Source organism: Microplitis mediator, chromosome 3, assembly GCF_029852145.1.
Source record: "Microplitis mediator isolate UGA2020A chromosome 3, iyMicMedi2.1, whole genome shotgun sequence".
NCBI classification, from domain to species: domain Eukaryota; kingdom Metazoa; phylum Arthropoda; class Insecta; order Hymenoptera; family Braconidae; genus Microplitis; species Microplitis mediator.
In genome coordinates, this window is record NC_079971.1 from 21,874,643 (window position 1) to 21,890,616 (window position 15,974).

At 27.8% G+C, this 15,974-nt stretch overlaps 2 protein-coding genes across 7 annotated transcripts in view; one reads left to right on the top strand and one right to left on the bottom strand.

Moving 5' to 3' along the window:
- LOC130664558 (carotenoid isomerooxygenase) overlaps positions 1 to 12,649 on the top strand; it is a 17,828-nt gene extending 5,179 nt beyond the window's left edge. Inside the window, exons 1-8 of one of the 2 annotated variants that reach the window (XM_057464519.1) lie at positions 1,278 to 1,610; positions 3,675 to 3,919; positions 5,663 to 5,809; positions 5,912 to 6,204; positions 7,920 to 8,128; positions 8,314 to 8,946; positions 9,035 to 9,133; positions 12,320 to 12,649. In XM_057464519.1, the coding sequence (XP_057320502.1) occupies positions 1,479 to 1,610; positions 3,675 to 3,919; positions 5,663 to 5,809; positions 5,912 to 6,204; positions 7,920 to 8,128; positions 8,314 to 8,946; positions 9,035 to 9,133; positions 12,320 to 12,493 (1,932 nt within the window). In that variant the 5' untranslated portion in view covers positions 1,278 to 1,478 and the 3' untranslated portion in view covers positions 12,494 to 12,649. Of the gene's footprint in view, positions 1 to 1,277; positions 1,611 to 3,674; positions 3,920 to 5,662; positions 5,810 to 5,911; positions 6,205 to 7,919; positions 8,129 to 8,313; positions 8,947 to 9,034; positions 9,134 to 12,319 lie in introns of those variants that run through there. The other variant, XM_057464520.1, reaches the window with a different exon arrangement.
- Positions 12,650 to 12,761: 112 nt separating this feature from the next.
- The window catches only part of LOC130664459 (chloride channel protein 2), a 37,657-nt gene continuing 34,444 nt past the window's right edge, over positions 12,762 to 15,974 (bottom strand). For all 5 annotated transcript variants that reach the window (XM_057464368.1, XM_057464365.1, XM_057464369.1 and 2 more), the window contains one exon: positions 12,762 to 15,581. In XM_057464368.1, coding sequence (XP_057320351.1) covers positions 15,393 to 15,581 — 189 coding nt within the window. In that variant the 3' untranslated portion in view covers positions 12,762 to 15,392. The remainder of the gene's footprint in view (positions 15,582 to 15,974) is intronic.

Here is a 15,974-nt window from a genome sequence, read left to right on the forward strand (position 1 = left end):
GATATATCGATTTAACAATAATATATCAATCGATTCAAATTTCGATACATTGATTATCCGATTTTTTTATATAAATTTTCAGAAATTATTTGTAAAATTTGATCTATCGATTAGGAAATTCGATCTATCGATTCGAAAATTCGATATATCAATTTAACAATAATATATCAATCGATTCCAATTTCGATACATTGATTATCCGATTTTTTTATATAAATTTTCAGAAATTATTTGTAAAATTTGATCTATCGATTAGGAAATTCGATCTGTCGATTCGAAAATTCGATATATCGCTTTAACAATAATATATCAATCGATTAAAATTTCGATACATTGATTATCCGATTTTTTAATATAAATTTTCAGAAATTATTTGTCAAAATTCGATATATCGATTTGGAAATTTGATCTATCGATTCGAAAATTCGATATATCGATTTAAGAATACAGTAAGTCGATGCAACTGGTCCATACATCGAATCTGTAATGAATACAACGATTTTAGAAAATCGATATCTCAAATTGAACTTCGATAGATCGATTGGATACTTTGATTTATCGATTAATAAAATCGATAAATTAACTGAAATTTTGATTAATCGATTTAAAAGTGTCGTTAATCGATCACGAATTCGATAAATCGATTTTTAAAATTCGACATATCGATTAAAAGATTCGATAGATCAATTCTTACCATTCGATATATCGATTTGAAATGTGATAATCGATTCCATAATTCGATATATCGATTTAAAAAATCGATAAATTAACTGAAATTCCAAATAATCGATTTAGAAGTTCAACATATCGATTTTTAAATTCGATAAATGGGTACTATGTCTCATAAATCGATTTAAAAATTTTCTATAGAAATTTCAATTTTTTTTTTATTTCTATAAAATTTTAATTAATCGATTTTATTTAACTTCGAGATATCGATAATTTCAAAATTCAAATAATCTAAGGAATTTCCGGGCTGACTTCTAAGGGCAATTGCTACTTTTTTTTTAAACTACAATTTATAATAGAATTGTATGAAAAAACATTTTTTCACGATTTTTCTGAAACAAATTTTCTCAACAATAAAAATAAAAATTTTAGAACAAAAAAAATCTATTCTTCTTTTACTGCTCGTTATTTCTGAAATATTAAACGTATAAAAATTACGCCAAGCTAAAAATAAATTATTAAAATGAACTTGTATAAGACGCGATGACTCAACAATGTCATGACCATAAAATTTTAAGTATTACTGCTCGAGTTTATGCGAAATAAAATATTTTTTAATCTAAGAGTCAGAGCTTACAACACAATAACTGTAAAAACATTCAAGCGTCCCTTGATATTTTTTAAAATCAAACTATTAAAGATTCTATTAATTGTTTATAATTATATTTCTCCTTATCAATCACATTACAATAAATATCATTCATATTTTTTTATGAAATTTGTCTGTTGTATAAAAAAAAAATATTACGATGTTTCGATTAGTACGTATTGTTTACAAAACGCGGGTCGAGCCTCTGAATTGTTTTAAAAAATCTGCGAATTTTTGTGTTAACAACCGAGTGATAACGACTAAAGTTGATAGCATACCCGAACTTTTTCCAGTAAGTATTTTTTTCTCAAAGATAATTATTTTAATAAACAATTAATTTTAACTTTTTACTGATAATTTTTATCGGCAATAACATAAAAAAAGTCTATATATTTTTGCCGTTTCTCTGATTCATTTATTTGTCGTTATTTTTAAAGCTGAATTATCAATTATGTTAACAGATAAAGTAAATGTCTGTATTACTGTTTTAAGTATATAAGTTTTTGAGACTAGGCAGCATTGGTTAGAATCCTTATTTCTCTCAAAAACTACTATTATATTTGCCAAAATGACTTGTAGCTTAAATAATTATGAGCCATTTCGATACGTATCGATTATTGGCTAGCCCTGATCATGCCTATGCTTAATCATGCATAATTTTGCTGGCTCATGAATGATCATGCCTGAATATTTACCAGCCATGATCATGTTCAATTAGGCATATTTATGCAGGCTCATGCATGATCATGCCTGAATATGTTCTAGTCACGATCATGCTTGGTCAGGCATGGTGATGCTTACTCAGGAATAATCATACTTGAATGTATGCCATCCATGAACATACTTAATCAGGCATAATTTTGCTGGCTCCTGAATGATCATGCTTGAATATTTACCAGCCACGACCATGCCTGAATATTTACCAGTCATGGCCATGCCTGAATATTTGTCAGCCATGATCATGTTCAATCAGGCATATTTATGCTGGGTCATGCATGATAATGCCTGAATATTTTCCAGTCATGATCGTGCTTGATCAGACATGATGGTGTTTACTCAGGAATGTTCATGCCTGAATACTTGTCAGCCATAATCATGCTTAATCGGCCATAATTATGCTGGATCATGAACGATTATGCCTGAATATTTGCCAGTCATGATCATGCTTGATCAGGCATGGTAATAATTACTGAGGAATGATCATGTCTGAATATTTGTCAGCCATGAGCATGTTTGGTCAGGCATGATTATGCTGGCTTTTGCATAATTATGCATTTTCATGGCTGGCAAATATTCAGGCATGATCATGCATACGATTAACGAATGATCATGCATTATCAGGTCTGATGATTTTTTCCCGGAACATTCATTTTTGCTATAAGTCATTTTGGCTCAACGTAATTAGAAGCTTTGCATGCAAATTACTCCGATTGATTTCGATGAAACTTAAGGGCGCTTGAGAAACAATCTGATTGGTCCAATTGGCCCCAATTGAGATTCCCATTCAAAAGCTTTTAAAAACTGTATTTTATGGTACCGTATCGTAAAATAAATTATTCCATCGTTTGGTACCGTTATTATTCTGAACATCGAACGTTAACATAATTTACCACTGCAAATTTCGGTAAGTTACCGTAATTCGGATCCGCCAGACAAGATAATAATAAAGTTTTTAAAAGCGAAATTAGGTGTCTAATAAATAAATTTGACGAAATCAACTATCAGATTTATTTTTTTTACATATTAATAATTACAATGAGGAAAGTCAGTAGAAAAACCCATTAATGAAATTTGACAAGTTAAGGAAAAAATCGTAAAAAATGTACATGGTTAATGAACACGTGTAAATAAATAGATAAAGAGGAAAAAACTAAAAAGTTAAACACGTGAAAGAATGTTAGTATCGATCATAAGGCTTCAATTGACCACGGGGGGTAGATTATATGATTACGTTATAGTCCGACTGAAGGCCATGTGAATGTTCCCTTAAAAGGTCATGCTCACGGACAAATTCTAGTCATTGTAAAAAAAAAATTTGCCGCGTTAACATTCCTACAAACAATTGTCGGAGTCAACAAATAAATACACGAAAAAACAAATATGGACTTGACACAAAAAAGGATTCGTAAAATTTTAACTAGTATTTTAAAACCGCTTATAAGTTCGAATGTTGAAAATCGATTGTTGATCGACGAAGACAGTGATTGAGTTTAAATTTAAATAAAAATAATTTTTTTATATTTTTAAATAAAGTTATAAAATGTTTTTTAAAAAATCTCTTTCGGTTGATAATATTCCGTTGGATAGTTCGAATATTATTGGAAAATATTTAACTCCGAAATTATCGAAATTCCAGACAGAAAAAAAAGACATAAACAATAATATTAATAATAAAGATGAAGTAAATTATTACCCTAATTGTGACACGTCTATTTGGATGAGGTCTTGTGAGAAAGAAGTTATCGAGCCAATTAATGGGAAAACATTTGGTGTAGTTCCTAATTGGCTGAAAGGAACTTTATTGAGAAATGGCCCGGGTAATCTCAAAGTTGGTGATTACTCATTCGATCATTTGTTCGACAGTTCTGCGTTACTTCATAGGTAATTATTATTTATTTTATTTATTGGAAACAGGCGAAGCAAAAAAAAAGAAAATTTATGTTTTTATTTTTGAAACTTGGAAAAATATTTATTTGGTATTTTTAATTAAATTTTTTTGGTGAAACTGTTAACTGAGTGTCGGAAAAAATAATTGAGAAAAAAATTACTGTATAATTAATAGTTAATTATTTCAAATAAGTTTCACAAGTTGAAAAACCAAAAAATTTTTCCGTTGGGTTGTGTAAAGTGGTCCAGTTTCTGACCACCAGTTTTTGAGAACTAATTCTAAATTATGATCAATTTCTAAATATGGTTCTTAGAAATAAATGAACAATTTTAAGTTATTTGTAAAAAAAGTCACATGAACCCAGTTTTTGACCTTAAAATTGAACCAAATGTTGGTCGCAAATATATTTTTTAATGCAAGTTATTGTTACAATAAAAACGATTTAAAAAATTTAAATGTAAGACAGTTTAATATTTTTAATAAAATTAATTTTTCTTGGACAAATTTTATACAAATATAGTAACGCTAATTTGTTGCGTTTAAAACATTATGAATTTATCGTTATTTATAATTACTCATATGATATTAATCTTTAGAACTTGATTTTTTAAAAACAATAATTATCAATAAATTATTATAATTATAACCCATAATTTATAGTAAAAAATGATTTGATAATTATTAAAATATCATTTATTTATATATAGATAAGTTATAATTTTAAGAGGTCGAAATTCGAGAGACACTTAAAGCGACAAACCCGCTGATTACTGCACCAGTTATTGGCCCCCATATTTAAACGTCAAAATCAATTTTTATTTTTTTAATCACGATTTAAAACATAAATATAATTAATTTTACACATATACATATATATTTAATTTTATTTGTATACTTAAATGATATAAACTTACATTGATAAATACCCAGTGTACTCTAATTAATATCATTAAGACTTTAAGAACAAAAGTCATGTAAACACTCACACTGTTCTTTAATAATTATTTATAATTCCAAAAAGTTATTAATTTTCAATTTTTTACATTCAAGTGCTCAAGTTGTCATTTTACACCCTAAATTAATTTTGTTCTACATAAAATTACAAATTTCAAATTTCTATTTTTTTTTACCGTCAGAAACTGGGCCATGGTCTACTAATAGGTCATTTCCAACTGAGGTCCACAAATTTGAATTAACTTACAAAAAATATGTAATTTCTAACCGAAGTTGACTAAATTTTCGAAAAATTAATCAGAAATCATTTCTATTTTGCTTCGCACTTGAACAATTTTTTGTGATAGACACTTGAAATGTACGGCATTTAGCGCCTAAGCGTTCTAATAGTGACGTCATTAACGGATGAAAAAATATTTTTTGGTTACATGTGCGATAGCAAACGACTAAAAAATATCGAGGTAACTCAACGAGCCATCTTGTGACAAAATTTATCATCATATTAATTAATACACTTACTGACTTCTCTCTCATTTTCAATAAATACTCAAAACAATCTTATCCAGTATATAAATGCGGGTTATAACCTGCCATTTATAGGCACTAAATGTAGTACATTTCAAATATCTGTCACAAAAACTAATGGATTTATCTAGTACAATCGAGTCTAAAACGCTCGCCTTCGGCTCGGGCACCAATCTTTGCACCTCGCGTCTTAAACACGATCGCACTCGATAGATAAACTACTATTAAAAATTAGAATATAAGAAAAAATTATTTAGGTTTCATATCTCGGAGGGCAAAGTGACGTATCAAAGAAGATTTATTCAAACGGATGTATACAAAAAAAATCATCAAGCCAAAAGAATTGTTTTAACCGAATTCGGTACTCGCGCGGTTCCAGATCCTTGCCAAAGTATTTTCCATCGGTAAAATAACAAACATCAATATACTATTGTATTAAATATTTCTTTACTTTTATAATCCATAATATATAATTTATAATCAACAATTTTATTATTTTCTGATAGAGTTTCAGCAATTTTTAATCCGGCTGACAATGCGTCAGATAATACAATGATATCAGTTTACCCGTTCGACGATGAATTTTATACATTTACGGAATTTCCAGTTATACATAAAATAGATCCAGTTACTTTAGAAACCAAAGACAAAGTCAATGTATCTAAATATGTGGGAATCGTTAATCATACATCACATCCGCATGTCGTCAAAGATGGTACTGTTTTTAATGTTGGGCTGAGTGTTGGCCCCACAGGACCTGCCTACAGTGTTATCAAATTTCCAATCAAGAGAAAAAATGGTGTGTATACTTTTTATTTAAAAAACAATAATTTTTAAATTTATAAGGAAAATTTTTTTTAAATTAAGTGACCCAGTTTTTTTAGCTTTATAGTATCGGATTACGCACTTTATTAATTAATTTTGTAAATTATGTATGTAAAATATGAGAAATTTTTTTTTTTAAATACAAATACTAAATATTTGAAAAAAATAAAAGCATTTATAATTAATAGGGCGGGAAATTTTGCATACTTTGAGCGCGAAGCGCTGAGGGTGTTTTATGAACGGTTTGTTTTTCGACTATTTTACTCATGGAAATATTTCTACACTTTTTTAATTACACCAAAATAGGTAAAATTGTATACTAGTATATAGAGAATTTATTAAGGGACAATTTGAACCTAATATTAAGTCGATTCGTTATTTTATTAGTTTAAAATAAATTATTTAAACTCAAGAAACCAGTGCTGTCAATTGTTACGTATGAAACTTCGTAGACACGATAACTCTCGATAGACACAATTAATCGGCCCAACTTTTTTTTTATTATCTTTGTATTTTTTATCACAAGAACCCTATGGAAAATCACAATCTAAATCTTTTTAGTTTAATTGTAATTAATTAAAAACGTAAAACTGATTATTCACGAAAAATTTAGCTGCCATTTTTATTTTTACTGTTGTTATTATTTTTTTCATTTTTTCTCTCCATCAACTACTGGCGGCAGCACTAGCGTAGCAGTATAGGTTTGAAAAAAAAAGCGACATCTAAGACATAAAGGCGGGATATTTAAAAAAAATGTTAATAAAAAAATATTAAACTGAAAATAATAAATAAAAAAATCAAATTGATAATTTATAAGTTGAATAAAAATTCATAATAAAACAAAATTAATTAATATTATAAAATAAAAGTAATGATTAACAATAAAATGAGCGATTGAGCTGTGCACTTTTAGATTTTCTAACATTTTTAATTTTTATTGGAAAAAAGAAAATTATTTTTGTTCAACCCAGTTATTAACCTCAACTTTAACTGATATTAAAGTGAAAGATCCATTACCCGTTCACTTTTAAAGTTACCCGATGAAAAAAGATTTTATACAATTGTATAAATTGGATAGAAAAAATGGCCCGATCCAATTGTAGACAATCGTACTTAATTATATCGAATTGTGTACAATCGTATAAAAATTGTATACAAATATATACATTTGTATATAATCACATAATGTTTTCGTATAGATTATATATAATTATGTACAATTCTATATAATTACATACAAATATATATATAATTGTATATAATTATATACTGTACTTGTATAGATTGTATATAATTACATACAATTCTATATAATTATATACAAATATATACATTTGCATATAATTTTATTATTCTTTTTTGCATTTTTATATATAATTATATACGATTGTATATAATTCTATATAATTATATAAAAATTTTATATAATTATGCATCACCTCTATCCAATTGTAGATAATTCATATATAACTCCCGATGAAAAAAGATTTTATACAATTGTATAGAATTATAGATCAATTATATATGGACTATATATAATTATATATAGACTGTATATAATTTTATACAATTGTATAAAATCTATTATTTTTCATCGGGCCGTATAGAGCTATATAAAATCTTTTTTCATCGGGTAGTGATCGGGTTTAGAGTCTTTTACTTTATATTCAATTAGCAATTAATTTCTAGACAAATCAATGTTTGAAGAAGCCGAAATAGTTGCTAGCGTCCCAACTAGATGGCGCATGAATCCATCGTATATGCATACATTTGGGATTACCGACAATTATTACATTATTATCGAACAACCGCTGGCTATTTCCTTTACGACGATGTTCAAGTGTCATCTGATGAACGAACCACTTTGCACTTGTCTAAAATGGCACGATAATGAAAATGTAATTATAAAAATTAATAATAATAATATTTAAAAACAAACTTTCAAAATTTTCGTATCCGCATTGTTCAAGATCTTTTACTTCACATGGAAAAAATTTTTCATTGTTTTTAATAAAAATTTCAAAAGAGCTAATATTTGAAAAATTTACTCGACATATATCTACACAGAAATTTTTATTTTCAGACACTTATTCATATAATTTCAAGAAAAGACGGAAAATTAAAAAGAACATTTACCGCTGAAAAATTTTTTTTCTTTCACACAATAAATCAATTTGAAACACTTGATAACGATTACATTGTTCTCGATCTGTGCTGCTATAAAGACGCTAAAATGCTTGACTGCATGTACATAGATGTGATTAAAAATATGCACAAAAATCCAAATTACGCTGAATTATTTCGCGGGCGGCCTTTAAGATTCATTTTGCCTATTAGTCAACAATTTGATTCTCATTTAACGCCCGATGATAATTTAATTAAAATTAGTAGTGTACATCAGAGTGTTTATCAACAATTCATTGATCTTAACAACAACAATATCAACAACAACGACAACAACAACAACAACAACAACATCAACAATAACAACAATAAAAACAATGATAATAATAATAACAGTCAAGACACAAAAGATATTTTGAATCGTAAATCATCCGCCCATTTAATGCCCAATGGCAATATTTACGTAAAACCAGAACTATTATGTGATTTAGGATGCGAAACACCGCGATTTAATTACGACCGTTGTCTCGGCAAAGAGTATCGTTATTTTTATGCAATATCTAGTGATGTTGATCTAGATAATCCCGGAACGGTAATTTATTCTTCTAACAAATTCATTCATACTTATCTCCGTTTTATTATTTTTAAAGCTATGGTCCACTGATTTTTTTTTTTTGTAGATCATCAAAGTTGATACTGCAAGTAAAACGCGTATTACGTGGAATGAAAGAGGTCTTTACCCAAGTGAGCCGATTTTTGTTCCGAATCCTAATGGAAAAGTTAGTGAGCTGTGAAATTCAAATTTTATTTTTTTCATAAAAAATATTTCTACTGGTTTTTCTTTAGAAATTTTTTTTTAATCTTATCTACACGTCTTAAGATCATGAAAAAAAATAGGGACTAATTAATTAAATTAATTTCTGGGAAAAAAAAATTTTTAATTTAAAAAAATGGATTTTTGAAAATTGAATGCTGCTAAACTGTTATGTAGATAAGATTTTAATAAAAATTTGCTGGGGTAAACCGGAAATGATATTTTTTACGACAGATCGATGGAGTTTAAATGGCACATTAATAGGTCTACCATAAAAATCTCTACCTTACGACAACTGAACCATAATCAGGCCTACCACAAGGAACTGTACCACACAGCAACTGTACCAGTTTCAAACACTACCCGTGAAAATCTCAACTAATCAGCAATTCTATCACTTAAAAACTTTCTCACATTACAACTCTACCAGATTACAACCCTCCCAGTAACAAACTCAACCATAACAATATCTACCATAAACATCTTTACACGGAAAGAAAATTATGGCAGCGGTTCCCATAATTTTGTGAAATTTTTTCCTATACCATCATAGGAATTACGACCATAAATTATGGGAGCGGTTCCTATAATTATAGGAATGTTTTCCATAATTATAGGAATAGTTCCTATAATTATGGGAATGATACCCATAACACTATAGGAATGGTTCCTATAATTATAGGAATGGTTCCTATAATTTATAGGAATACTTTCTATAATATTATGGGAATCATTCCTACAAGTTATGGGAATGGTTCCTATAATAGTATGGGAACTATTCCCATAATATTACGGGAATGATTCCCATAATGCAATTGGAATGGTTCGTATACCATTATGGGAATTATTCTCATAATATTATGGGAATAGTTTCCATACTATTATAGGAACCATTCCTATAATATTATGGGAATGGTTCCCATATTATCATGAAAAAATTAATTTAAAGAAGTGCGGTAATCACTTCTACAATACACAGAAATATTATTAAACATAAAAACAAAAATTCAAACATTGAAAAAAAAAATCGTATTTGGCAAAAAAACACTAAAATTTTTAAGAAGAATTTTTTGTCAGCACAAAACATTCAAGAAAATTCAAATTTCGGGAAATTTCTACTCTATTGTGCAAAACAAAAATTTTATGATATTATAGGAATAGTTTCTATACCAATATGGGAACCATTCCCATAATGGTATGGGAACTATCCTCATACTATTATGGGGATAGTTCTTATAATATATGGGAACCATCCCTATAGTAGTATAGGTACTATTCCCATACCATTATGGGAACCATTCCCATAATGCATAGAAAAACTTCCCATAATTTTCTTTCCGTGTACCACAATACAGGTCACCCATAAAAATGCCTAGCATTAGCATCTCTACCATTTACAAGCCTACCATAAATAACTCAACCACATTTCAACTGTACCAGAATGAATCTCTGCCTACAAAATACACTACACTGAAAAAAAAAATTTGCTATCATAACAAAAATCAAGACTACGCAGCTATTTGTTATGATAACAAAACTATCTTGGTTAACGCAACGAAGTGACTTTTGTGGTGAGTAAAGTGAAGTTGCTGTTGTAACGAATGATATGTGTTGCGTAAAAATTTTTCGAATACGCATAGAATTTTGTGCTGTAACTAGGTGAACAATATCATTAAGAATTACTAATTTTGCAAGAATTAGTAAATAAGTAAAAAAGAAACTCAAAAAACTTTGTTCACAATTGTTATCTGGAAAATAACTGTCTGTCCAAATTGGGCTAAGCATCACGTTTACAACTATGTCCAATACAGACTATCAACCTTAGCAATGTACTAGATGGAAAAACAAGTTTATTGGAACCAGGAATTTTTCAGATAGATCTGAGTTGTTTTAGAACAGAAAGAAATTCCTAAGATAAGAAAAATTTCTTGACTCGGGAAAATTTTACTTTACCTAAGATATTATCGCTTCTTGATATATTCTTTTGAGTCAAAAAAATCACTTTTTCAAGGCGCCCTTACACTGTAAAAAGAGCGGTGTTAAAAATGGACTCATTTTAACTCCGCCCGGTGTTAAAATAAAATTACACCGGTGTTAAAAATACTGGTGTTAAATCGGAGTAACCGGTGTAAAAGCGGAGTAAAATCGGTGTAAAGGCGGGGTAACCGGTGTAAAAACGGAGTAACATCGGTGCAAAAGCGGGATAACCGGTGTAAAAGTAGGGTAAACTGCGTCCGCTTGGATTATTAACTTTAAAGATTATAAAACACAAAAAATGTCAGTTCTTTATGAAAATTAATAAAGAATATCATTTATTAACAAGTATAGTGATCGAGTAAGTAAAAATATTCACAAAGTAAAATATTTTAACACTGGTAAAGGATATCTACACCGGCGGCGGCATTATTTTAACACCGGTACAGAATATTTACACCGGTGACGGCGTTATTTTCACACCGCTTTCAGGGGTAAATTTAACACCGATAATTTTAACACCTACACCGTTTGGACTTACCCCGGTGATTTTTTACAGTGTAGCTATACTTAGACATATTGGTATATTTTTCAAAATAAATAGCGTTTAATATTTTAACCATAATTTACAAACGCAATTTATGTCAAAAATAAAAAACTCGTGATAAATTCTTAATGATATTGTTCACCTAATTAAAGCACAGAATTCTATGCGTGTTCGAAAAATTTTTCCTCAACGCATATAATTTATTACAACAGCGACTTCACTTTACTTACCACAACAAAAGTCACTTCGTTGCGTTAACCAAGATAGTTTTGTTATCATAACAAATAGCTGCGTAGTCTTGATTTTTGTTATGATAGCAAATTTTTTTTTTTCAGTGTACCAAAAAACATCTCTACCATTTTTTAAGCCCACTTAGTAAAACACTACCACATAGAAACACTATCAAAAAAGTAGCTCTGCCCTTATCACACACATAGCATATGACATAGTGTTTGAAACTGGTATAGTTATTGTGTGGTACAGTTACTTGAGGTAGGCCTGGTTATGGTTCAGTTGTCGTAAGGTAGAGATTTTTATGGTAGACCTATTAATGTGCCGTTTAAATTAGATGATTATTAAATTTTTGTAATAATTTGATATGCTGCAATTAATTAATTAATTAATTTTTAGGATGAAGATGACGGTGTAATAGTAAGTGCTGCGGTATTTGGAAAATCAAATGAATCAGATGTTTGTTTGGTTGTAATTGACGCAAAAACAATGAAAGAAATCAGTAGAACTGTTTTTTCAACACCTGGGCCGGTTCCAAAATGTCTCCATGGCTGGTTTTCGATGGACAAATAATTAAAATAATAAAATAAATGAATTTCTAATTAAGTAATTATTAATACTCACAATAATTAATAATAAACTCAAATAAATATATGTAAAATAAAATAAATTATTATTTTTAATGTCTTTTTTTTTTTTTCATTTTTCTTAAAATTTGCATCATTACATATCTATACAATATTTACAAAATTATATATATATATATATATATATATATATATATATATATATATATATATATATATATATATATATATATATATATATATATATATATATATATATATATATATATATATACGACTAATTAACAATTTTATTTAATTTATTATGTACATTTTATGCATTATCAATTTGTTCAGTTCAATTTGTTAACTAATAGGAGAGAGTCACTGCGATTATAAAAAAAAAAATAATTTTTATTCATTAGTTTGATGTTAGAATGGCGACGAAGGGCTGCCATTTTGATCGTTAGACTGTAATTGTAACATGATGTAAAATAATTATTTTTAATGAGTAAAACTGTACTTCTTTTCATAAAATAAATGAAATTTCAATGATTCAAAATTTATTATAAATTATTTTAACTTTTTTATTTTAGAAATTAAAATCATTATATAATATTTATGATAGTTGTAGCTGCACTGATATTATGAGTTACGAAACAGTATTTAGATTGATTTATACCCGGAGTAATAGGTTAGATCTTTTTATAATAATTTATTATACTTTTGAAATCGGCAGATATTATGAGATCTACGAATATTAATTTATATCGTTGATAATTTAATTTTCTTAGATCTACGATGATCTATATAGATCTCTGTATATCAATTTATTTTGTTCATTATTAGATCTGCTTTGTTCTACTAAGATCGATCTAGATCTACGATGATCTATATAGATCAATTTATTTCTTAATTGCTAGATATGAATTGATCTATTCAGATCGATGATGATCTACATAAATGTCCATGTATCAATTCATGAAGTTCGTTATTAGATCTCTATTGATCTTCAAAGATCTATGAATATCAAATGTATGATTTTAGATCTCATAAAATAAGATCTAAATTTATCATTCCATTCATTTACTATTAGATCTACTTAGATCTACATCGATTATGTATTCCAATATTGAATCTTCATTGATCTATTTAGATCGTCTTAGATCTGCATAGATTAATGTTGATCTGCCTACAAAATCTACCCTGATTAAAAAAAATGATTAAAAAGTATTTAAAATGATTTGTTTTTTAATCATTTTAAATACTTCTTAATCCTTCAAATCATTTCTAATCCTGTCTCTTATGGACATTTAACGTGTGAAATCATTTTAAATCATTTTTTTTAATCAGGGTAATCAAATCTACTTAGATCTAAAAGTTCTTGATCTATATACGTATATTTTATATTGATCTAAGTATATCAACATAAAATCACCATTGATCTAAAAATATAACATAAAATCTAACAAGATCTATGATGATCTAAAACATATATATAGATCTAAACAATTTTTCTCAGGTAAAGGTTAGGTCTAGTGCGCAATCTACATGCGCATGTACAGTAAATGTGTTACAATTACAGCTCATACTAAAATTATATTTTGGTCCTTCGAGCCATTTCATTTACAAAAAAATATCAACAAAAAACAATTAATAAAAATCTAGTATTATCATTTTTTACATATTTATAAAAAAAAGGATATTTTATTATATAAAAAAATATGAAGACCATTAAAAAAAATTTATAATAAAGAAAAGTTTTAAGAATTATTTAGATAACTCATGAATTATTAGAAATTCTTCAGTTTCATGATTTACAAAAAAAAAAAAAAAAAATTTATATATAATTTTTGAACCTGTGCTTATTGTTACAATTGCAGCAGCTCTCTCCCGATATTTATATTTTTTTCGCTGTCTAAATAATAATTTAGACGTAAGATGGAATGTTCGATATTTATATACTTTTTAAAAATTGTGATTGTTAATATATATATATTGTTTTTATTTATTGTTATATTTGATTATATTGGCACAACCTTGGTCACAAACTTCAAACGCTTTTTTATAAATAATATTACTATAGGAAGAGGTTAAGCAAAATGGAGTATGACCGCTATAAATTGACTTGTCCCTGATTAAAAACTACGTTTAAATCTGGTTGAGACTCGATTGGATTTCTATCAGATTCAATCAGAAAAAACTTACAATTCGAACCGCTCGGGAGTTTTCCAAGTATCGATAAAATTTTAATCGGAAAATAATAATTTGTTTTTCCGATTTCTGATTAAAGTCCAATCGGGTTTATTCGGAACTTTCCGAGTAGAATTTTCCAATTGGATTCAATCGGAGTTTTTAATCAGAGCCATCTATAAATGTATGTAAAGTTTATATATAAATTAATTTCTATAGCTTCCATTCAAAATTTTTATCAGACTTCGGGCCACAATTTTTTAAAAAATTTATCAAAAATCACTAAATATTTTTTTGATAAATTTTTTTATCTTAACAAAAATATCTATCATTTATTTTCGTTTTATCTAAACAGTCCCATTTTGCCCCGTGATTTTTTCAGTATTTTTTTTCAACATAAAAAAAAATTTTAATTAAAAAAAAATTCGTGACCATTAAAAATAATCTCCGGCTCAATAAATATATAGTAAAATATATAATTCAAGTAAACATAATTATTAAAAATAAATATCTAATTTGGGCTACGGAGCCTGCCGTAAAATCCTACTTAACCAAGAACAAAAATAAAAATATTACGTAATTACTCATAATGATTAAAAATAAAAAAAAAACATTTTTTTTATGGTCACGTCTCAAAATTGACGAGACTATCACAATAAAATAATTATTTAAATGATAAAGATATAAACATTTGCATTAAAAAATATTTATAATTAAATATTATCAACCTTATTATGTGATTTATCATCAATGATAACGTCTATTGAATTTAAATTATCATCATCTTTGATAATCTCTGTATCAGCATCACTTTTAGTTAAACTGGATACAGATATCGTTGGATTAATATCTGCGTGCGCTGGTGGTATACCCGAGTTTGCGTCTTCAATTGCTTTCCTCAGCTAAAAAAATGGATTATTTATAAATAGTAATTCTATATTTTGAATTGCAATTATTATTATACTGTAAAAAATTTTCGGAGTGAACGTGGATTGAATCTTTAATAAATGCGAAATAGAAGACTGTGTATTTATTTAATCTCCTTGGAATAAAATTCATATTTTTAGTAGTTTATGCAACACGTGGTCTAAGGAGCTAATAATTTGACGATCATGTCGCGACATGAGCGTAAGGCTTATGGTGCATTTACATGAGGACGAATGAAGAGGCCGCTACGAGCCGTAGGCCAATAGCGACAACCACACGAGTCCTCACATGTAAATGCATCATAACCTTAAAGCGAATGGCGACCAGGATTGTCATGTTCGCTTCTTAGTTCACCTGTAGGATACATT